This window comes from Sander lucioperca, chromosome 5 (genome assembly GCF_008315115.2).
Source record: "Sander lucioperca isolate FBNREF2018 chromosome 5, SLUC_FBN_1.2, whole genome shotgun sequence".
Classification (NCBI taxonomy): Eukaryota; Metazoa; Chordata; class Actinopteri; order Perciformes; family Percidae; genus Sander; species Sander lucioperca.
In genome coordinates this window covers 441,136-464,652 of record NC_050177.1, presented here as the reverse complement: position 1 = coordinate 464,652, position 23,517 = coordinate 441,136, and the positions used below count along the sequence as shown (strand labels likewise).

The following is a 23,517-nucleotide window of genomic DNA, read 5'->3' as shown; positions in this document are numbered from 1 at the left end:
TGGAGGATTTTTCTGAGAATGTTTATTTTGTCAGAATCACCATGGAGCTGCCTTTATATTAGCCTACATTAAATACCTTGTTAATCCTTTCCCAGGCTACCTGGAACATGAGCATGCTTCAGACTCAAGATGTGATGAAATCAGCTCAGGCCGCCATGGAGAAGAAGAGTCCCAAGACGATAGCTTTCTCCAAACTCTAAACCTCACTGACGCAAAGTTCAGATATACAAATGCAAAAGTTGCCATTGTGGCCTTTCTGTGTGAAGGGGAACCACATCTATACTACGTGCTAATCTGTGGCCACTTGAGGATGATGTAATGAGATGTAAGAGATGGAGGCTTGAATCCACTGTTGGAAATATGACAGATGGTCCTTCTTGGGATTGGTTTCCAAAGAAATGTATTATTGTTTGGGTGGAAAAGCCTTTGAAACAGCATTTTGATAAGTCAACCATGTGTAAAATTGGAATCATAAGTAAGTTCAGGTTAACCTCTTCCCACAAGTGACATCAAACTAATAACCAGGGATTTTCTGAACTTGTCGCTGTAAAAAAATAGCTGGTTTTGTAAATCTGTAATCGACTTCATGAATGTTTAATCTTATTAAAAAAACTCAACTGAAAGTTAGTGTTGACTGATTTTGAAAATATCCATATCGACCTGTTATTTTCTAAAATGATTTAACAAAAGGCGGATTAAAATAACTTAAAATGCTTTATTGATAAAACTTAAATTATACAAATAAACTTACAAAAGTGGAACTAGAACACATTCACAACAGCGTCTGCTTGGCACGAAGTTTCTGTAAGGTTTTCTGCGAAGAGATGGTAGAAAAATATTCAACAGAATTCATGCAACTAAAACCACATGATTTGGTGCTCACAGTTCTGTAATAAGCATCATCTTTAAAAACATTTTCTCAAACACATGATTCAGGTGTTTTTACCTTGTGGAACTCTTTGGCCTTCAGTCTGTTTTTTGCACAAGCTTCCTGTCTGTTCCTGATGGCTTGCTGAAGCTTCACTTCCTCCAGCTGCTTATACAGTCTGCAGAAACACACATACGCTGCAATGTGAACAACTCTCCCATATTCAAAAACTACAGTGCTAAAACTTAAATTTGTCAGTGTAGTATGAACTCTGGAACTGCTCCAAAGATGTACTAGATGAGACAGAGCACCCAGGGGAATATTTGGAGTATATTGTACATGTGCTGTGTCAGAACTGAGAACACCAATAAAATAATGAAAAACATTCTGTGGGTCCACAAAATCAGTCTCAACATTCATTGTCTAAAGAGGAGCACCAGACATTTTCCCTGATATCAAAAGTTTGAGACCTACTTCCCTGACTTCTGTCTTTGAGAGAGAGAGTAGCTCATGTTCAAATATTAATTGAACTTTCCTAGGCTATTAGAATTCTTATTTTTGAAAGAATTTTTTGGGGCTTTTTCCCTTTATTTGATAGTGACATTGGATAGACAGTGGTGGGAGAGATGGGGGATGACACGCAGCAAAGGGTCGGACTCGAACCCGGGCCGCTGCAAAGGACTCAGCCTACATGGGGCGCACGCTCTTACTGGGTGAGCTAGAGGTCACCCCACATGTTGGAATTCATAATTTAGGTGCTGTTCCCTTTTAATGCAAGTAATCAAGTTTTGGATTTTACCCTTCAATAATTATTCAAGTAGTAGTAGTAGTAGTAGTAGTAGTAGTAGTAGTACGGAGAAGCAACATTAACTCCACAGTAGACCGTGTAGAGGTTAAAGCTAATATTGTAGCAGTACCTCTGAGTTCTCTGGTGCATCTCAGAGACATCCAGTTTCCTTTGCTCCGGTGTGCAGCTCTTCACCTCGTCCACCTTTTTCAGCCTGAGATCGCTCACTGAGGGAACACAGAAAACGACTTAACGTTTGCACAGATTGTTGCTGACCACTTTACAAAGCATCGACTTATGGCTGGCATTCAAATGAAACATAACCGGTCATTATTTTCCTCAAGAAAGCCATACAACCCGTAGTACAGCCCAGAGCCAGCTGGGTGTTATATCAGATTAAAGACATTTCAGGGAGGTGAATAACTGGGATAATTGTGAGTGAGTAGGGAGTAGTAGTTTTCATCAAGGTACATTTTAAAATTGTTCCTTAGGTACAAATGTTCACCAGGAGACCAAAAGGTACCCAACAAACCGCTCCAACTTGTGGGCCTGTATGTTTAGTCTGTTTTTGCCACCTGTGATACAAATGTAGGGCTCGTGGTACTTAAAGCGAGATGACTCAAAGTGTCCAATGGTATAAAGTTAAGATACCTGGAGGGGGAAGCTGGGGCTTTTTCTGCTTGATAAAGCCAGATTTCTCAGTAGTTTGATGCAGTTCAGCCTGTCCCCCCTTTGACTTGGTATTAGTCTTATGTTGAGGTTCTGTCTTCAACTTTTCCTTAAAGGTGACTGGTTGAGACTCCTTAGCTTTAGACTGCTCTCCGGCTTCAGATGGAGCTTGGATCTCAGGCTGAATCTTGGCAAGAGTCGCTTTAGCCTTCATTTCCTCCACCCTGCGGGACGATCTCTGGAGCAGCGCTCTGCGCTTCTCGTGGTGGGCCTCCTGCAGGCCTCTGCTAGGACCCCACTGGAACTCCAGGAGCATCACTGAATCTAGGGAGGAAAAGTTTCACGAGTTTACAATATTCTGACTGAAAATAGGATGCAAAAAAAAAATAAAAAAAAGCATGTGTCGATATTATCGCCCCCCCAACCGGTCGCGTCAGATGGCCAACCACCAAGAACTAGGTTCTGTGTGAGGTTTCTGCCTTGTTAGAAAGTTTTTCCTGGTTGCTGTCACACCAAATGCATGCTCTTGGGGGAAACTGTTAGGTGTCTGTAATGGCGTTTTTCCATTACATGGTACCTGCTCGACTCGACACGCTGTGCGTCCGTTTTCCATTGCAGATTTTAGTACCGCCTCAGCGTGGCTGGTCGTCTTGCCGGCTCGACGCACACACCAGCGCACAAGTATAAACATCAGACCACTTGAGTTTGTTTTACAGTTCTGTGGAGGCTCCACGCAGAGCTTTCGCCATAGCCTATGTAATATGTGGCCTGATGTATACATTTGTCAGCTGGTGTGTGCGTCGAGCCAGCATGTGTGTGTGTACGTAGGATGCGGCGAAAGCTCTGCCTGGAGCCTCCGCAGAACTGTAAACAAGCGGCGCCGCAGTAAACTGCCGTGACCTAACACAGAACGTGGAAGGTGTGTGTTGTTGCCAGAAGACACATTTTGTTTCAGAAGAAGCTGGAGGCAGCAAAAAAAAACACAGCTGGCTAAACTGTTTAAAAATAGCGTGTTTGTTCAGGACACCCCCATCTGTCGCTTTCACGTCACCTTTTCGGCTCGCCTCAGCTCGCTTGGAACCTCGACTGAGGAGGTACTAAAAATAGTACCTGTTAGCAGGTACCAGGTACTTTTTTTCGTAATGGAAAACCAAAAAAGGTGAGTAGAGTCGAGGCGAGTCGAGCTGGTACCGTGTAATGGAAAAGCGCCATTAATTACCTACCCTATCTGTAAAGGGTCCTGAGATAACGTCTGTTATGATTTGACACTATACACAAAATGAAATTGAATTATTGCTACTTTTTAGTTCCTGATCACATCCATATTTAAGTTTCTCCACAATTCAACATCTCACAGATGCAGCACTCCCATCAGTGTTATACCTCAGTTAGATATACTGAGTCGGTAACTGTTGTGATTTATTTACCTGGGTGTGTTTGGTTCTTGTCCTCTGGAGTCTCATCCGGTGACAACGTGGATTCCGTCCCCTAGAGAAGACAGGGTTTGTGTTCAGAGATCTGAAAGACGCCTGCAGCTGAAGTCAAAGTCAAAAACATGTATAGACAGTCACCTCTGTCTCATGGTCTTTCTGTCCCTCTTCCCTCGCGCCATCTGGACGTTTGTCTTCCCAAATTCCCTCGTCCTCAGCGATGGTCGTCTCTTGGTCCTGCAGCGTGGTATCTGTCAGGCTCACTAGTGTTATCTCTGACTGCTCCAGGATCCCCTTCTCACTGGCGGCCTCCTGATAGACGGGAATAGACGACAGGCACACATCTCAGCACACAAGTTAGAACAATACGCAAGAGAGGACAACACGGTTTCTAAGCATTAAGCTGTCATTTTCCAAAATAAACTGTGACCTTAGATTCTACAAATAACAGCCTGCAGTTGAAGCGTGACAACGCAGTGCTCTTTTTTCAAAGTGTACCAAGGTGAAGAAGAAAGCACAATTGTACCCATATCTTATCTGAGACAGGACAGAGGTCGCTGAATGGGACTGAATCTCCAAGCCTTTCAGAAATGCCGTTTCTGTCTGCATCCGCTCCCTCTGGCGACATCATGGTGGGAGACACCATGAGGACAGATTCGCGGGGTTGGTACTGGGAGGTGGTGAGCTGGGAGAAGGATTTCTGCAAGGCAGGGGAATCTGCTATGCAGCCGGACGGATCCGCTGTTCTGAGGCGCTCAGGTGAAGGTTCAGACTCAACAGTGTGGATTTCAAACTCCTCAGAAGGTGTGGAAACACGGCTTCCCCCGCTGGCTGGCTGTCCTTCAGGGGAGGTGGGCCCATCGTGTTCGGGCTGGTGAAAGGTCATGGAGGGGTCTGCGGTTTCGTTGTGGGTGACCTCAGCCAGAAGCGGGTGGAATGAGTCTGAACCTGGAAACACTAAAGATGGTGATAAACATGAACATAAAGCACATTTAAGAACTGCATGAACACATTTCTCTCTCTCCGTCTATCTATATCTATCATCTTTAAATAATATACAACAGATACATATTGTTCATGATCGTGTTCTCCCTTGGATACAACCACCATAAGGTCATTTTAGAATTCACTATTTTATGCCTCACCTTCAGTCCTCTCTGGGCCCAGGTCCACGTTGGTTTGGTCCTGCGGATGTGGGTTCACAGCCGGGACAGAAGCACTGTGTGACGAGGCTTCAGGAGGCAACACTGGGTGCGACGGCCCACTGGCCTCAGTGGAGACACCAAGATCTACGTGGGTTCTTCCATCTAGAAACAGCAGATAAGATGACAAACTCACAAACCTTTTTTTTTTTTTTTTGAAGAAGAAGAAGTAGTAGAGCAGGGACACACGTTTGTAATCTTCTGCCACAAAGCTTGATTGGGTCCAGTTGGATGTCTGAGAAGACAATTCTACACGTTCGAATGGTCTTTGATGCTTTGAGGTTGTAGAAAGTCCTCATTACGAATAGATGTTATTTAGTTTTGTACATGGAGAACAAAACGCTGTATAATGGTTCAACCAGACTGACAACTGAGAGATCCCTCTGACTGAGCAACAGTTGAATAGGAAGAGAAGAAATCAGCAGTCGTTGGTAAAATAAACTAGAAGCTTAGTATCAACATGTCTGCAGATCTAAATACTAACAGTTTTCTGTTTCAGTGTCAAGTGAACTAACAGTCCATTTGATTAATTAATTTCTATTTATCCATTAATTGTTTAACAATGGGAAATGGCCATCATGAACTTATTTAAGTTAATCACTAGGGTGGAGTCCTCATCGACTTTCTTTACCTGAGCCTCCACTGTGCTGCCCCGCAGACTCATCCAGCTCCCCGACCAGCGGTCTCATTCTGCTCTCATCCAACCATGTGGTCGACTGCTCCGATGGCATCTGACCCATCAGCTGACCGGCATAAAAGTCCTGCCCACCACTCAGCCAATGAGAGCTGGACTGATGGGAGAGACGCCCAATCATTCGACTCAGAGTGGAATCCCATCCACCTTGATCAAAGCTCATTGAAACAGGCCGACCGGTTAGCTGACCAATCATGGACGAGTGAGCCGATGGGTGACCGACCAGGCGCTCCATGGCTGAGTCCCTCGGGTCAACAGCGAGACAGGATGACTGGTCTGCCAGCTGGCCAATCAGAGGTCTGAAAGAGTCCTGCTCTTGGTCCACAACCGCTGACGTGTCCTCGCCTGAGAAGTGCTCCAGGATCGGATTGACTGTATTGTCCCATTCCTGTAGCAAACAAAAAAAAAATGTTGGGTATTTATTTGACAGCAAAAATATTTATAACTGACTTCCATTTATGATATGTTCTGAAATAAAATGGAAAATATGCATAGTCAAAAGTCAAACTGTTTAAAGCTCAGAATACCATATAATACTTTTTGCAGATCCTTTAACAAACTTTATTCCTTAATCGTCACACAGTACAATGTAGTGAAATTCTATTACTGCATTTAACCCATCCTAAGTATTAGTATTAGGAGTAGGAGCAGTGGACAGCTATACATACAGCGTCCGGGGAGCAACTTGGGGTTCAGTGTCTTGCTCAGGGACACTTTGACTGGGATTGAGCCGCCAACCTTGTGGTTGTGGGGCAACATTTTACCTCCAGGCCACAAGCCACCCCAAAGTACAAGTTTGTTTTTAATTATTAACAAGTTAAAATATTTTCCCCAAGTGGACACAAAAAACATCAGTGTTACGACTTTTAATTAAAAAAAAATAACGACTGCGAGTCACTGACCAGGCCACTCCTCCGTGCTCCTGCGGTGTCTGAGGGAAGAGACTGATGAGGCGTAGAGCTTTCATCCTCCCTTCTCCTCTCCGAGACTCGAACCAAAGACTGCTGGGAAACTGAAGAGCTGGTTTCTTCCATATATGAGGATTCACTGTCTGCTGGCCAACAAACAAGAAACAAGACACCGTACTAACATGATGCAGTCTAACACTAACACACATTTCAGCTGTTGGAATCACACCTCTGCACACCTCGCTATGCGTCACTTTTTGTGTGTAAAAAAGCTTGAGTGCCCTAGATGAGAGACGTATGGTGGTATGGTTATCACATCTCGCCCCTCTATTTGAATGCAGATTTCTTTGCCTTGCCTTTGAGTGTAGCCGGTATGAACATATACAAACATTTTCAGACGTGGTCGCAAGACACACTGTAAAAAGTAGTAGTAGTTTGCTAAAAGCATACCGATCTTAACTTTTACCATCACACTTACTCAGGGGTTTTAAATAATTGCAGTAAACTAACACAGATGCGGCAACTGCCATCAATCTATCAAGCTGAAGACAGAAACGATACTCTTGTAAATGTGTGCAGTATTTGTATACCTGTGGTTTTGCCAGCAGTGCTGAGCGAGATGTTTAGCTCCCTTGTGTATCGGTCTATAATGTGCTGGATGCTGCTGTCATTAAACAGAGAGTCTACAGCCAAACCAGGATGGCCTTCAGTCGAGCTTTCCTTAACACCGTAGCTTTGACCGGCTGGAGAGGAAACGTCGAGTAAATCTGCTCCTCGTTCTAAACGTCTCAGAGACGGGGATTTATCTAATGAAGAAGTGGGAGAAAAAGAAAAAAAGATTAGATTAAGGCTATAATAAAGTTAGAAACGCAATCAGCATGTTGCCTGGTGTATATACACATTAAATAAAAGGTCATGTGTACATATTGTCACCTTAAAAATGATAAATATAACAAAACCACATTCATGCACAGCAGCACTCAACAGACTGCAGAATGAAGCATATTCCAACAGGTCACACAACAATGCTCAATAATTGGAGGCACACACTCAGATTCTCTTGTGAACAATGAAGAGCCAAGTCATGTTGGTAAGGTAAGGTAAAATAAGGTACTTCATTGTTTCAGCTAGGGTTGCAGCAGTATACCAGTTTCATGGAATACCATGGTATGAAAATTGACGGCTTCTCTACGGTATTGAAATTTTTTATTTTTTTTAAAAGGGAGACTTTTTCATGACTCTCATAAGAAAATGGCTTTAAGTTTCAATCATAATAAAGCTTTTGTTTAACCAAAAAACCCTTCCGTTTTCATTCCTTTAAGGGTAATTGTAACTGATGATAATTGTGTACTACCGTATACCATGATATTATTCTTAGACGGTTATCGTACTGTGAAATTCTCATACTTCCGTTACATTTTCCAAGATTTCACACAAGAGTCAAAGCACAATCAACCACATGGTCAAAAATCAGGAACAGACGACGACAAAAGAACCGCGTGACACAAGACGCGATCCTGCTGTCCCTTACCAGTGTTTACGTTTTGCTCAGGATCGGAGGTGATGTAGCTGCCGGTGGAGATGGTGGTGGAGGAGAGGCAGTCAGAATCAGGAGGCCTGGGTGCAGACTGACACACACACAGAAAATAAATGTGTAAAGGAGATAACCATAACAGGTTAGAGAACCCATTCATGTACACATACTCAATGAGCTCAGTTCAAGTGTAGAAACCATCATGAAACGTATTTTTAATTAAATACACTTCAGGTGGGGTAATTTCACATCATCGCTCGCTCACGCTCACGCTCACACACACACACACACACACACACACACACACACACACACTTAAAATAAAAAGACATGTACATGCACACAGACTCACTGAGCTCAGTTCAAGTGTAGAAACCCTCATGAAACGTACGTTTAATCAAACACACATCAGGTCCAGTAATTTCACATCATCGCTCAGTGTACAGAAACAAAACATCACCCCCACATACTCGCACTTACTCTTCCATACACACCATAAAAAGGAAGCCAGACAGAGACACAATATAAAAGCTTCACAAACATAATCAAAACCAGAGGCAGATATCGCCCAGGCGCTCAGATTTGGCTGGTTTTATCACTAATCTACAATGAACCTCAGAGAGTATTAAAGCTCTATGCCAATACGCAATGACATTTTTTAATTTTCTAATTAGTACTATTATCACTGGTGTCTGTAGAATGCTGGCAAAATGTGTGCATAATCAATGCAAAAGCATCACTCGAACTGCAATTCACAGAGGGAAAACGCTTACATTAAAGTTGACAATTTGCAACATGATATTAAAACAGAAAGATTATCTCCCAACAGAGAGCAGCCAGATGCTCCATCACTGCATATGGACCAGAACGGTTCTTTCCCTTGTAACTTTCTTATCAGCATCTGCTGCATAGGTTTGCCACAATGTTGATGACTTAAAAGATAAGAAAGGACTAAGTTTAGTACATCTTCAGTTGTTCTGGTTACCTCTGTGGGGGATCTGTAACTTGTGATTGCAGGACCGGAGTAGTCAGCTCCTCTCCCAGAGTCAGAGGAAGGTGGTGAGATTATCCTTCGGACTAAATCTGAAAAACAATATTCCAACCAAGTGGAAATATCTTAATTTTTGCCCCATTATTATGTATCAAATGCTAGCATTTTTCTCTCCTCTGTATTCTTCATCTCATCACTCTTCACCTGCCATCTACATACCAGACTCTGAGGATTCTGGAGATGTTCCTGCCCCCATCAGCTGCCTCTCTCTCCAGATGACATTGCTGGATCTCCCTGAGCTTGTTCCAGAGCCGGTTGATCGTTCAGCAGTCCGCTGCCCACTGCTGGACCAAGAGGGTGTCTGCTGGGACGTGTCAGAGGCCACAGACGACTCGGAATCCTCTTGCAGATCCCCGTCCACAGTGTGTGGAGGAACCTTGACACTATCCTCTGGACCTGAAGATAGGACACATCAACAACTCAATTAACTGATATTCCTGTCCATAGCTCGTCACACGTGTGTGGTGAAAATAATCTGTTAACCCTATTTTCCACCTGGAGCGTCTATGCCGCGTTCCGGAGGTGCTGTGACCCCCGCGAGCAATCGCTGCCATTCAAGTCAATGCTTGATATTCCACCAGCCGCGCCACGGAGCGTCCCAGAAGCATGCGTGAAGCGTCTCTCCTCTTCGCTAAAGATACGCAGCAGGTCTATTTTCACGCGAGCCGCGGGCCGTTCAAACAGCCGGGTAGGAAGTGAAACAGCGAGTGTATTTACTAAAAGACACCCCCCAATGTCGTATATGTCTCCTCCACAACACCACGGACGACGAGAGACTCAACTTGGAGGTGGCAAAACATAATAGACATTACAAATATTTTGTATAAAGACAACACCAGAAAAGAGAAGGTATGGAGTTTAATTACAGGAGTGCTTGAAATGGAAGGTAGATACTAGCCTAATAAACATGTAACTGTTCTGTAAAGTGCTTGGAGAGAGAATATATATATATATATATATATATATATATATATATATATATATATATATATATATATATATATATATATATATATATATATACAGTGAGGAAAATAAAGTATTTGAACACCCTGCTATTTTGCAAGTTCTCCCACTTAGAAATCATGGAGGGGTCTGAAATTGTCATCGTAGGTGCATGTCCACTGTGAGAGACATAATCTAAAAAAAAATCCAGAAATCACAATGTATAATTTTTTAACTATTTATTTGTATGATACAGCTGCAAATAAGTATTTGAACACCTGAGAAAATCAATGTTAATATTTGGTACAGTAGCCTTTGTTTGCAATTACAGAGGTCAAACGTTTCCTGTAGTTTTTCACCAGGTTTGCACACACTGCAGGAGGGATTTTGGCCCACTCCTCCACACAGATCTTCTCTAGATCAGTCAGGTTTCTGGGCTGTTGCTGAGAAACACGGAGTTTGAGCTCCCTCCAAAGATTCTCTATTGGGTTTAGGTCTGGAGACTGGCTAGGCCACGCCAGAACCTTGATATGCTTCTTACAGAGCCACTCCTTGGTTATCCTGGCTGTGTGCTTCGGGTCATTGTCATGTTGGAAGACCCAGCCTCGACCCATCTTCAATGCTCTAACTGAGGGAAGGAGGTTGTTCCCCAAAATCTCGCAATACATGGCCCCGGTCATCCTCTCCTTAATACAGTGCAGTCGCCCTGTCCCATGTGCAGAAAAACACCCCCAAAGCATGATGCTACCACCCCCATGCTTCACAGTAGGGATGGTGTTCTTGGGATGGTACTCATCATTCTTCTTCCTCCAAACACGGTTAGTGGAATTATGACCAAAAAGTTCTATTTTGGTCTCATCTGACCACATGACTTTCTCCCATGACTCCTCTGGATCATCCAAATGGTCATTGGCAAACTTAAGACGGGCCTTGACATGTGCTGGTTTAAGCAGGGGAACCTTCCGTGCCATGCAGGATTTCAAACCATGACGTCTTAGTGTATTACCAACAGTAACCTTGGAAACGGTGGTCCCAGCTCTTTTCAGGTCATTGACCAGCTCCTCCCGTGTAGTTCTGGGCTGATTTCTCACCTTTCTTAGGATCATTGAGACCCCACGAGGTGAGATCTTGCATGGAGCCCCAGTCCGAGGGAGATTGACAGTCATGTTTAGCTTCTTCCATTTTCTAATGATTGCTCCAACAGTGGACCTTTTTTCACCAAGCTGCTTGGCAATTTCCCCGTAGCCCTTTCCAGCCTTGTGGAGGTGTACAATTTTGTCTCTAGTGTCTTTGGACAGCTCTTTGGTCTTGGCCATGTTAGTAGTTGGATTCTTACTGATTGTATGGGGTGGACAGGTGTCTTTATGCAGCTAACGACCTCAAACAGGTGCATCTAATTTAGGATAATAAATGGAGTGGAGGTGGACATTTTAAAGGCAGACTAACAGGTCTTTGAGGGTCAGAATTCTAGCTGATAGACAGGTGTTCAAATACTTATTTGCAGCTGTATCATACAAATAAATAGTTAAAAAATCATACATTGTGATTTCTGGATTTTTTTTTTAGATTATGTCTCTCACAGTGGACATGCACCTACGATGACAATTTCAGACCCCTCCATGATTTCTAAGTGGGAGAACTTGCAAAATAGCAGGGTGTTCAAATACTTATTTTCCTCACTGTATATATATATGAGATACTATATATACACTATATGATAAGATGACTTAGTACTTGGTGGCAAAACCCTTGTTGGCAATCACAGAGGTCAGACGTTTCTTGTAGTTGGCCACCAGGTTTGCACACATCTCAGGATGGATTTTGTCCCAGTCCTGTCTGCAGATGTTCTCCAAGTCATTAAGGTTTCGAGGCTGACGTTTGGCAACTTGAACCGTCAGCTCCCTCCACAGATTTTCTATGGGATTAAGGTCTGGAGACTGGCTAGGCCACTCCAGAACCTTAATGTGCTTCTTCTTGAGCCTCTCCTTTGTTGCCTTGGCTGTGTGTTTTGGATCACTGTCATGTTAGAATACCCATCCACGAACCATTTTCAATGCCCTGGCTGAGGGAAGGAGGTTCTCACCCAAGATTTGACGGTACATGGCCCTGTCCATCGTCCCTTTGATGCGGTGAAGTTTTCCTGTCCCCTTAGGAGAAAAACACCCCCAAAACATAATGTTTCCACCTCCATGTTTGACGATGGGGATGGTGTTCTTGGGGTCATAGGCAGCATTCCTCCTCCTCTAAACACGGCGAGTTGAGTTGATGCCAAAGAGCTTGATTTTGGTCTCATCTGACCACAACACTTTCACCCAGTTTTGCTATGAATCATTCAGATGTTCATTGGCAGACCTCAGACGGGCTTGTACATGTGCTTTCTTGAGCAGGGGGACCTTGCGGGCGCTGCAGGATTTCAGCCCTTCACGGCATAGTGTGTTACCAATAGTTTTCTTGGTGACTAAGGTCCCAGCTGCCTTGAGATCATTGACAAGATCCTCCCGTGTAGTTCTGGGCTGATTCCTCACCGTTCTCATCATCATAGCAACTCCACGAGGTGAGATCTTGCATGGAGCCTCAGACCAAGGGAGAGTGACAGTTCTTTTGTGTTTCTTCCATCTGCGAATAATCGCACCAACTGTTGTCACCTTCTCACCAAGCTGCTCGGCGATGGTCTTGTAGCCCATTCCAGCCTTGTGTAGGTCTACAATCTTTTCCCTGACATCCTTGGACAGATTAGGTTAAGCTCAGTTTGTTACCTGTAGAAAAGACAACTGGGAGCCAGAAAACTTTCTGATTGAGAGGGGTCAAATACTTATTTCCCTCATTGAAATGCAAATCAATTCATAACTTGTTTGACATGCGTTTGTCTGGATTCTTTTGTTGTTATTCTGTCTCTCACTGTTCAAATGAACCTACCATTAAAAATATAGACGGATCATTTCTTTGTCAGTTGGCAAATGTACAAAATCAGCAGGGGATCAAATACTTTTTCCCCCTCATTGTGTGTGTGTGTGTGTGTGTGTGTGTGTGTGTGTGTGTGTGTGTGTGTGTGTGTGTGTGTGTGTATATATATATATATATATATACATATATATATATATATACACACACACACACACAAATCTGTGAGTCGGGCATGAAAGATGCTCCGCTTCTGAGACGCTCCTGGTGTGGTGTGGCAGAGGACGGTGTGGTGTGGCAGAGGACGGAACAAACCAGAACTGCTGATCTGACCTGTGACTTGGCTGGTGTCGGCTGGTGTCTCCACCTCTTGAATGGCACTAAGCTCATGTTGTTCAGTCATCATGTCCATGATGCCAGGCCTGACGCGGGTCACCGGGGGCTTTGCTGCTCGAGGAGGAGGAGGAGGTGGAGGGAGGAGGAGTCCTGAGGGGAGGACTGACACCGGGGCAGGTCCAGTAGGAACATTGCTCCGAGATATGAGATCTAAATGGAAAATAAAACATTAACTCTACAAATTTGATGATACTCCGTTTTTACGGTTACTTTAAGTGCAGGCCATTTAATTTGAAATGGAAGTGCAACACAATCAATTATTCAGAAGTACAGTTTTGTATTTAAATGCTACTAGCATTAAAACAATGTTTTAGTAGTTAGTTTAATGGGAAATGTGTAAATCCATTCAATTAATTTTAATAACCTGTACTGAATAAAACAGCAAGGGACAACATGGCACGTTTTGGAAAGATCACAAAAATCAAAGGTTAAATAAACTAAGTGGAAAAGGTTTTCCATTCTGAAGTTAAATGGAAATTATGTGAAGAAAAAAAAACTATGTGCAATCTAACATGTCAGTTACCTGTCTCACCACTGTTAGATGGCGGCTGCGGAGAGGAGCCATCTCTCTCCTGAGGGTCTTCTAGGTGTGATAAAGTTCCCCCGTTAGACTCTTCTATAGCTCTCAGCAGGGATGCAAGTAATTTCAGGCGGGTCTGACCGATGTTCTCTGAAACTAACACTTCACTGGCAGCCTCTGGAACTGGCTGTGGGTAAGAAAATGCATCAGAAAAGTTATTTTCCCCATACTTGAACACAGACTCACTCAGTACGTTAACATGCACATAATATTCCTGTTTTTTCCCTAATTCCCCCCCCCCCAAAAAAAAAAAAACGATATTCTGACTAAGCTGTTTACATGGCTAATGAAAGTATATATTCCACTAATATCCCTGTTTACATGTAGCCGTGCAAAACAGGATTATTTCAAAGTGTACCAGCGGTGGCGGACTTGTTGGACAGTGCGAACACAGCGTCCCTCTTTCATTCCTTCAACCAGCTTCTTGAAAAGGTCGACGTAGCGATGTTTGCACATATCCAAAAACCTGTTGATCTCCAAGTCTTTGATAATGATTACAAGTAGCTGTGTTTCTCCTTCTTATCAGGTCTGCAGCCTTGCAAACGGTTGGCTGGTTGGTTTGTGTACAGCAACCACAGCAACGCACAGAGCTGACCGCAAGCCTGTGGTAAAACCCCCCCGATTGAGACGCATATTCCGAATGCGCTGTATACATGTCCAAACAATGCCTCTAAAACCTGAATAATACCGGAATATCCCACGTCTTAATCAGAAAATGCTATATTTGGAAAAAGGCCTTATTCGTACATACAGGACCTGTATCAAATTGGGAATATTGTCATATTTGGAATAATAGTGGAATATTGGTGCGCATGTATAAATGTACTGACTGAGCTCAGGTCAAGTGTAGAAACCATCATGGAATGTATTTGTAATTAAATACACTTCAGGTCAGGTAATTTCACATCATCGCTCAGTGCGCACACACACACACACACACACACACACACACACACACACACACACACACACACACACACACACACACACACACACACACACACACACACACACACACACACACACACACACAGCTCAGTTCAAGTGTAGAAACCATCATGAATGCATTTTTAATTAAATACATTTCAGGTTCGGTAATTTTACATCATCGCTCAACACACACACACACACACACACACACACGCTGTGGTTCTATTGCAATATTATTATTTTTTTAAGATAATTTTTTGGGGCTTTTCCCCTTTATTAGATAGTGACAGTGAATAGACAGGAAAGGTGGGAGAGAGATGGGGGATGACACGCAGCAAAGGGCCGCAGGTCGGACTTGAACCCGGGCCGCTGCAAAGGACTCTGCCTACATGGGGCGCACGCTCTCACTGGGTGAGCTAGAGGTCGGGTCACCCCACAATATATTTAAAAAGGGCTCTTGAGCAGAGTTTATTCTTGCAATTAAAGGAGGCTCAAACCAGCTAAAGGGGATCTTTCTACTTATTACTTCTGTTTTATCTTTGTTTTGTGTAGAAACCATACTGTCTACTGTACTACAACAGAAACACCAGGGCCATAATAGTCCCCTCACTTACTTGTGCATCAGTATGAATCAGAGCTTGCAATGTCTCCTTTTGCCTCCTGATCTGCTCCATCTCCACTTGCTGTCTCTGTCGCTGCTCTTCCTGTCTCTGCCTCTCTTCCTCTTGCTGTCTCTGCTGCAGCGCCATTGCCTCCCTCCGCTCCAGCACCCTTCTCTGGACCTCCTGCAGCTCTCGTCTCTGCCTCTCTTCCTCTTGCTGTCTCTGCTGCAGCCCCCGTCTCTGGGCCTCCTGCAGCTCTCGTCTCTGCCTCTCTTCCTCTTGCTGTCTCTGCTGCAGCGCCATTGCCTCCGTCTGCTCCAGCACCCTTCTCTGGACCTCCTGCAGCTCTCGTCTCTGCTTCTCTTCCTCTTGCTGTCTCTGCTGCAGCCCCCGTCTCTGGGCCTCCTGCAGTTCTCGTCTCTGCCTCTCCATGTCGTCGTTCTCTCTGGAGTTCAGAGACCCAGTCCACAGGGAGCCATGCAGCAAGGTCCCAGGCATAACCGCTGCATGTCCTGGAACCAGAGTTGCACCATCTGTGACGCTCATCGGGCTAATGGCTTGGATGGGTTCAGAGGTTGGCTGGAGTGGGATGCCGGTTGAATGATGTGTTGGGAAAAGTTTGGAAGGCTCAGAGGAGGGTCTCAATCTCTCTTTAAGGTGCTCCGTTACTCTCTCCATTATGTTGTCAGTCAGCCAGGCAGTGACATCTGGTCTCTGGTTCCTTTGACTGCTCGCAATAGATTCAACTTCATCTGACAGCAACTTGGAGCCAACGCTTGCAGTGGAGCTAGGAAGTCGCGAATGTGAAGCCAACATGTCAGACTCTCTTGTGGGAACTTCCACAGAGGTTTGTGATTTGGTGTGGGTGTATTCTTGCACTGCAGGAGTTGTAGGGAGTAGCAGAGGAGCTGGAAGATGCACAGACTGAGCACTGTGCAGACGTGGGCGAATGAGGACTGAAGGCACAACAGCAGATAGCGACGATGTGGCGGCCATGTTGTGACGAATTCGTAGAGCTCGCTGGTATTCCTCCAGGCGCTGACGAGCCACCTCCACTGACCTCTGGTGAATTCTAAAATAAAAAAGGTGGTCCAAAAGGAATACAACTTTTATTTTAACAGCCCAACATCACAAATCTGCCTTAAAGGACTTTAAAATCTGTACAGCATCGGCATCCCTATACTAAGATCCTCTAAAGCTGTATTATTTAAGGAATGGTTGTGATAAATATAGTGACAGTAAAAGTAATTAAGTACATATGAAGGGTTAATTATTCTGTCACATGTTGAGATACTACTTAAAGAATAACTACATGGCAAAAGGGATGAATGTGAATTGTTAACAAAAAAAGTAGTTTATGTTCAGGCTTTAAACACACCTGTTTTGTTCCAGCAACCGCTGTTGATATTCTCTAATCCTTCTGTTGTGGTCATCTTCACCTGCAGGAGGCACCAGCTGTAGAGTGCAGAAGTAGCAATTATCCATCACTGAAGTAATTGTTCTAGACCAGGGGTGGCGAACCTGTGGCTCTTGAGCCGTATGCGGCTCTTTGCCTGCTCCTGTGAGGCTCTTACTGTGTGGCTGGAGGCTGTGTCATTGGTTGATTGTTGTTTTTAACTTTTCTGAGTAAGTAAAAAAAAAAAAACACATTTGAATGCATCTGCCAATACATTTGCCAATTATTTTAAAATGGAAAATAATGCAGCAGAGTTTTGAGGACAGATTCTGCAACCTGAGGAAAAACAGCGGCCACAGATCACCTTCCTCGTTAACCCTTTCACTGCTGAATCTGATTGTTTGAAAGCCCCTTTAGTGACAAATGACTGAGAAAGTTGCTTCGAGAGGCCACAACCGAGTTCAAGCAAGACCTGAAAAGGATTGTGGATAACAAAGACTGTCAGGTTTCCCACTGAGTCAATCTAAGTGAGAAAAAAAACTATGAAAACTGCTATGTATTATGACTGTCATTAGATCTGGAAGACACTGTTGCTGTTGTAGTGTGGACGTGCATGTGTTGTGTGGCTTTTTGCTATGGTGCGTTTTTTTTTTTGTGGCTCTTTATACCTAACAGGTTGGCCACCCCTGTTCTAGACAGACCACACTTTATGATATCTTAAAAGGATGACACAGCAATACCTGTAAATAATTTGAATTTGGCAGGAATATTAAAAGGAAATATGGGAACAGGTTAACATAGGATATCTTTGATATTATATCAAAGAGCCTACCTCGGTGACTAGACCAGGGGTGACAGAGGTGGCTTCCTGGTCATGGACGGGTAGTTCTGTTTGGTTAATAGGAAATCGCTGTGTCACAACCGCCTTCAAGTCTTCTCTCTCCTGCTGGGCCTCAAGCAGCATCTGCTCCAATTTGGCTTTCTGCTCTTCCAGCTCCTGGAGCAAAACCACCTGCTGCTGCTTCTGCCTTTCGAGCTCCTCTTCCTGAACAAAAAAAAAAATGAGAAAAGAAAAAAACATTTGAGGCATCAGTTGTCTTAAAGATAAGAAAAGTTGAGAGATTGCAGCTGGACTGAAAAGTGAGAGCCCAAACAAATCAAACAACATGTTCAAAGGAGGAACAAACTGTAACGCAGAGGGAGATGTAACTGCACCCTGCTCAACCCGCTCATCCTTCAGATAGAGGCTAGACTACTTAAGTTATGAGGAACACCTGGATCAATGAATTCCAACCAATCACAGAAAAAAAAAACAACGCATGAAGCTTTTGGGATAACAATAGAACCAGACACATACAGAATAACCTCTCTGACAAAGCATCAAATTACAGTACCTTGGTGTAGTGTAAAACTCAGCGCTCAATTATCAACTTTCTGCTTCCTATAACTTAATTTGTTGATGTAATTTGTGTGTGGAATGCAGATAGACAAGCAGCTATCAAATTAACGTCTGTGCCTTCACAAATAAGAAAACAAGAGTGATTTACAATTTTAGTAGGCATAACTGAACACTGCATGTTTCTCCATGTTAATGTGGTCTAACAACTGTCACTGGGTATACAGTACAAGCATTTACACCTGTCTGATTACCTGCTTAGGACCTGCTTACATCTACAAAAATAGTTCCTGCTCTGTATCATATAAATGGGAATCAACACATACCCTTTTTTTTCGTTCTTCAAACTCTTGGATTCTGTTGCCAAGTACATCAGGAAGTAGAGTATCTGCTGCAGTTGAATGTTCTGTTGTCTCCAACGCTGGTCCAATTAAATACAAGAAAAACACAAAATAATTATTATCTTACAACAACTAAGTATTGTAACTTTTTGCCTCAGGGATGTACAGTATGTTTGGAAAACAAAAACAGGAATAGATTTCAAATTTTAGAAGAATGAATTAAAACCCCAAAGAAAGAAACAGTTGGGATAACTCCGTAGCCTAGAAGTAGTCTGAACTAGAGCCCATCGATAAGGGATTTTTAAGGCCAATATCGATACAGATATTTGGTGATTTGATCTGATATATCGGCCAATATTTAAAAAAAAAAAAAAAAAAAAAAAAAAAAATCCAGAAACGCGTAACAAAACATAAACAGATTTCCCTAACATTAGTTATTTGTAGTTATTTATGAGTCCTCACTAAAATAATATGATAATGCAGTTTAAAAATAAACTTCTTTATTTTATTGTCACAACAGAACATCAAAATATATTAAAGTTCTGATAAATAAAATGTATAAAAGTCCTTTGAACAAAAACACAATAACAAAAATAAATAAATCAAAGTGTAGCCAACAGGGCCATTGTAGATCGCCCTCTGGTGGACAAACTACGCAACGCCAACACTCAGAACATGGTTGAAGGGTGTTTTGTCCGTTTTTATTTTATTTTTAAAATATTCATTTATCGGCTATTATAAATGCTGAAACCGATAGTTTGGAAAATGCCTAATATCAGCCCCGCCGATATATCGGTCGGGCTCTAGTCTGAATCACTTTGACCATACAATTATATTTTACAAATAGATGAAGATATAAATAAAAACACATTTAGAACACATTTTTATAGCATTAATAATCACTATTATTATAGAGCTTGCCAAAGACCAGATTCATTTGTGTAAATAGGGGGGAAAATGTGAAAATAATGAAAGAAGAAAACAGAAACTGTATCACATTGTGCACGGCCTTCTAAGATGAATTGTAATACAGCTGTTGACAGTGAGTGACTTACCCAGGGGTGAGGGGGCAGGCTCAGGACGCTCGACGGGGGGCAGTGTGTCTTTCTCCTCGCTGGTCAGAGAGCCCGTGTCGATGGTTGTGTCCCGCTCTGGGATCTGATCGGTGATGGCCGTCGGTGAATCGGCTGCAGGCACGTGACTGTTGTGGTCAGTCCACTGATTCCTCTGGCTCCTGATACGATCCAGGAGTTTCTTCAACGCCCGTCTTGGAGCAGGTTTGGACGGCTCCACTGCAAGTAAAGAAAAACGCTGAATGCGGGTTCTGGCTTAGTAAAGATGAGTTTCAAGAAGCAGATCACACAGGACAGTCAGATTGTATTCAGGGTTGGTAAATGTAAAGGGGCTTGAACTTAAATTTATATATAACAGTAAACCACAATTTGCGTTATTGGTTTTGTGTAAATGCCAGAAAGTAACTGGCACTTTACTTTTAAAAAATAAATCTTGTTACAACCCTTAAAAGACAAATACATTCAGGTTTAATGTGTATGTGGTGCTTCTCTTCACCTTGAGCAGATGTTTCCTGCTCAGTGCCTCCAGCATCCTGATCAGTGTCATGTTGTGGGCTCCTTGTTTCTTGTGTGGCGATTTCATCCAGTGTGACGTCCAGCTCTTGGTCCTGGCTGCCTGTGGACAGAGCTGGCAGAGGCTCGGGTACCAGCTGGACCACCAGATCTCCTTTAACCCCTGGCATCAGACACAGCCGAGGTTTAATAAGGCTCCTCTACAACTGTACATGTATGCTATATCTGGCTACTTCAAAATGATTTGCAGGATGTTAAGAAAAGCTAAAAGTACTGAAATCCGATGACACATACTTGCATTTGTGATTATTTGTTACAAAACACATTCATAGGTAAATACTTTACTCCTGAACAGTCCTTACTCCTCTCTCCAGTGTACATGTCCTCAAAGGCAAACTCTATCTCCCTCTGGAAGTCCTCCCTTGTCTCCTGTCTCTTATAGAGAGGCTGGAAAATCTGAGGAGGCATTTGTGAGACCTGCTGTCTCCTCCTCAGCAGGTCTGTCTGCTGCATGTGCTCCAGTTCAACAAGCAAGCGTTCACGATCCTAAAAAAGAATAAAAACAGATTGTATATTCACCCTAAACATTTGTGATCTCTCTTGGCACTCTGATACAAGACTACATGCTTAGGGGAAAACGTTTTATTCTGGTACTAACTCATTTTCCTATGAAGGACTGCACTAGGAACTGGTGTTCTGTTGCTATGACACAAATGCAACAATTAAACGCTGTTTACACTTGGTTTTAAAATGCGTCCTGCATCCACTTGTTCTCGGATCGCCAAAACACATTTTTAAACCAAGTGTAAACAGGGTCTTTGTTAATACAATACAAACCACTACGGTCAGTCTTCTTACTTTGGTGAATGGTGTTGTCTTGCTGTCAGTCAGCAGTGTTTGCAACAGTGATGGCAAGTAAATCAGAGCAAATCTTCTGTCAGATACACATGCTCAGTGTTGGTGTCTCATCTGTTCATCAAGTAACAAATAAATTGTACCTGCACGAGATGTTCCCTCCTCAGAGCTTCTTTCCCTCGGAGATGAGCCTTCTCAAGCTGCTCTTCTCTCCTCCTCTTTTCCTCCCTCTGTAAGTCCTGCAGTCTCCTCCCCTCCAGCTCAGCTCCCTCATGTGCATTAGGCTGTAGACACATGTGCAGATTAGACAACTCTGATAAAAGGGAGACAAACAAACCATGGGGTTAAGTGCATACAATAAATCAGAGGATTACCTGCTCTGTGTCTTCCTCTCTGTCCACTGTGCTCTCAGGCATGTGATAATGCGTGGCAGCGAAGGCACTTACATCAGATTTCTTTACTACATGTGGCTTCTTGGAATCAATGCTCTGATTGAACGAGAAACGAGACAAGGTTACCTTGACTCCACCCAGAACCTAAACTTTGTAACTTGGAAAGCTTTGTAAACAGGATAAGACAAAACAGATCGGTAGCAATGCTTAGTTGTGTGTTGGGAGGATAAATAGAGAGATCGTGCCTTAGGATGCATTCACATAGCCTCAGGCGCGGACTGATTCTTACCATAAAGTGAAAAGTCAGCTAAATCCAGGTGGTGTCAGGCCAACAGAAAAAAAGTGTAAATTATATTACTGATTGGGCAAATCACCTGAATGGGGTTTGGAAGAGGCGGTGGAAGGCTGGCCACTTTTGCTGATCTTTCCTTTTCTGCCTGTAGTGCCTTCTTCCTGGCATTGATGGATCTACAGAGAAGCAAAGGAATAGACTTAATGTTCATTTAATTCTGATCAAATTCAAAACAAGTAAACGTCTTTCAAGCAAATGTTGGTGATGCTGCTTACCGGCTTTGTCTCTCATTATCTTTAAGCCTTTGTGATTTGAGATCCTTTAAGGCTTCTCGATAACGCTCCTCTGCTTTGACATGATTTTCCTCCTCCCTCTGAGCTATGGCGGCCAAGTCGGGTTCCTTGTGCAAAGAAATCAAAATCACTACACAAAAATTCAATGATTTGGACACTTTGTTCATCTTCTAGTGAAGTTGTTATCATGTGATGCGTTTTCTTGACATTTTCATTTCAGATGTTCTCCTTGGTTTGGTCTTTGATAATGTCAGTTTCAGTGTCTCCAAATTCATCTTACATATTGTTTGCACTGAGCAACTAACTCAACAGTGGCTAAAATGTTCCAAAGGGTAGTGACAGCTTCAACAGGTGTATTGTGTTCAACCAGCAACATACATGTTATCTTACATGTTCTTTTGCACTCCTGTGTCCCTGACCGAGAAGCTGGAGGCTCTCCTGGTATAGATTCTGCAGTGTGTCCAGTTTCTCCCTCTGCTGTCGCTCCCAGTCCTTCCTCAGCTCCTCCTCCAGCTGCTCCAGCTCACGCTGCCGCCTCTGCTCAACCTCTCGGCGGATCTGCAGAGCGATGTACCGCTGCTGCTCCCGCACCTGGAGGTCAATGCAAAAATATACACGCACACTCAGTCTCAAAATAACAAATGCTTTTGAAAACTATTCAGAGAGGCGTTTTCATAAAGGTAGCTTAAAAAAACTTTTAAAAACACATAAGGAATGTTAGGTGTACTTTTTTTTTTTTTTTTTTTCCGTCTGTTGTCTGTGACAAGTCTGTCAGGTTGATTTTGGGTCTGGTCTGTCTTTGTCTTTCTCTTGTTGGGATTGTTTTTCTATGGTTATTTGTAAAATAGAGAATACGATTGTTTTATGTGATAATTGGAAAAGTACAAATAAAGTGTTTAAAAAAAAAAAAACACAACACAAAATATTTTGAGATACTAACTCATTCTTTTAAGATACTAACTCATTATTTTAGGATAACGTTAACGGTACTAACTCGTTATTTTGAGAAAAAAGTGAAGCTGAAAAATCGCTGAAATGAACTCGTTATTATCATCTGACATTAGCTTACCTGCTGTATTCGAAGTTTTCTCCTCCTTTCATGCTCCTCTCGTATTATCCGAGCCTCTTCGTTAGGACTCAGTCTTAATTTGGCCACTTTTCTCTTCATTTTCCTCAAATATGCTGGTGGACATTTCCCCAAAAAGCAGGTCGCTAACAACTAACCAACTAGCGTTAGCTACGTTAGCCGTGCTAGTTGATATTAGCTAACGTTAGTTTATATTAGCTTCATTGTGTTGCGTATATTTACAACCATTACGACTTAGACAGCCATCTAACAGTAGGTTAGGTTTAGGAAAAAGTAGCGCAAGAAGACTAGCTAAATCAACACTATGTTTTGTTTATCGCCAGAAATGCTGCCAACCTGAAAAAAAAAACAGTGACGCTTTTGTCCTAAACATCACATCCGG

At 43.0% G+C, this 23,517-nt stretch overlaps 2 protein-coding genes across 8 annotated transcripts in view; one reads left to right on the top strand and one right to left on the bottom strand.

Annotated features, from left to right (window-relative positions):
* Positions 1–1,271, top strand: part of ech1 (enoyl CoA hydratase 1, peroxisomal) — an 8,350-nt gene extending 7,079 nt beyond the window's left edge. The window contains exon 10 of one of the 2 annotated variants that reach the window (XM_031304217.2): positions 96–1,271. In XM_031304217.2, the coding sequence (XP_031160077.1) occupies positions 96–200 (105 nt within the window). In that variant the 3' untranslated portion in view covers positions 201–1,271. The remainder of the gene's footprint in view (positions 1–95) is intronic. The other variant, XM_036001037.1, reaches the window with a different exon arrangement.
* Positions 696–23,517, bottom strand: cep295 (centrosomal protein 295). 6 transcript variants are annotated; one of them, XM_036000997.1, is made up of 30 exons: positions 23,118–23,517; positions 22,439–22,639; positions 22,031–22,155; positions 21,838–21,931; positions 21,446–21,559; positions 21,215–21,355; positions 20,579–20,762; positions 20,200–20,379; positions 19,686–19,922; positions 18,616–18,710; positions 17,726–17,938; positions 16,876–16,952; positions 15,766–16,569; positions 15,510–15,699; positions 13,909–14,092; positions 13,323–13,535; positions 9,303–9,539; positions 9,078–9,175; positions 8,090–8,186; positions 7,149–7,364; positions 6,553–6,701; positions 5,588–6,038; positions 4,900–5,061; positions 4,281–4,711; positions 3,896–4,066; positions 3,752–3,812; positions 2,307–2,648; positions 1,786–1,882; positions 947–1,046; positions 696–814 (listed from the first exon to the last, which is right to left on the bottom strand). In XM_036000997.1, the coding sequence occupies exons 1-30, from the start codon at positions 23,214–23,216 to the stop codon at positions 773–775; spliced, it is 5,805 nt and encodes a 1,934-aa protein (XP_035856890.1). In that variant the 5' UTR covers positions 23,217–23,517; the 3' UTR covers positions 696–772. The 6 variants fall into 6 exon arrangements, with proteins under 6 accessions (XP_035856890.1, XP_031160010.1, XP_031160011.1 ...); XM_031304150.2 differs by having other exon boundaries at positions 15,510–15,765; positions 15,922–16,569; positions 23,118–23,516; XM_031304151.2 differs by having other exon boundaries at positions 15,922–16,569; positions 23,118–23,516.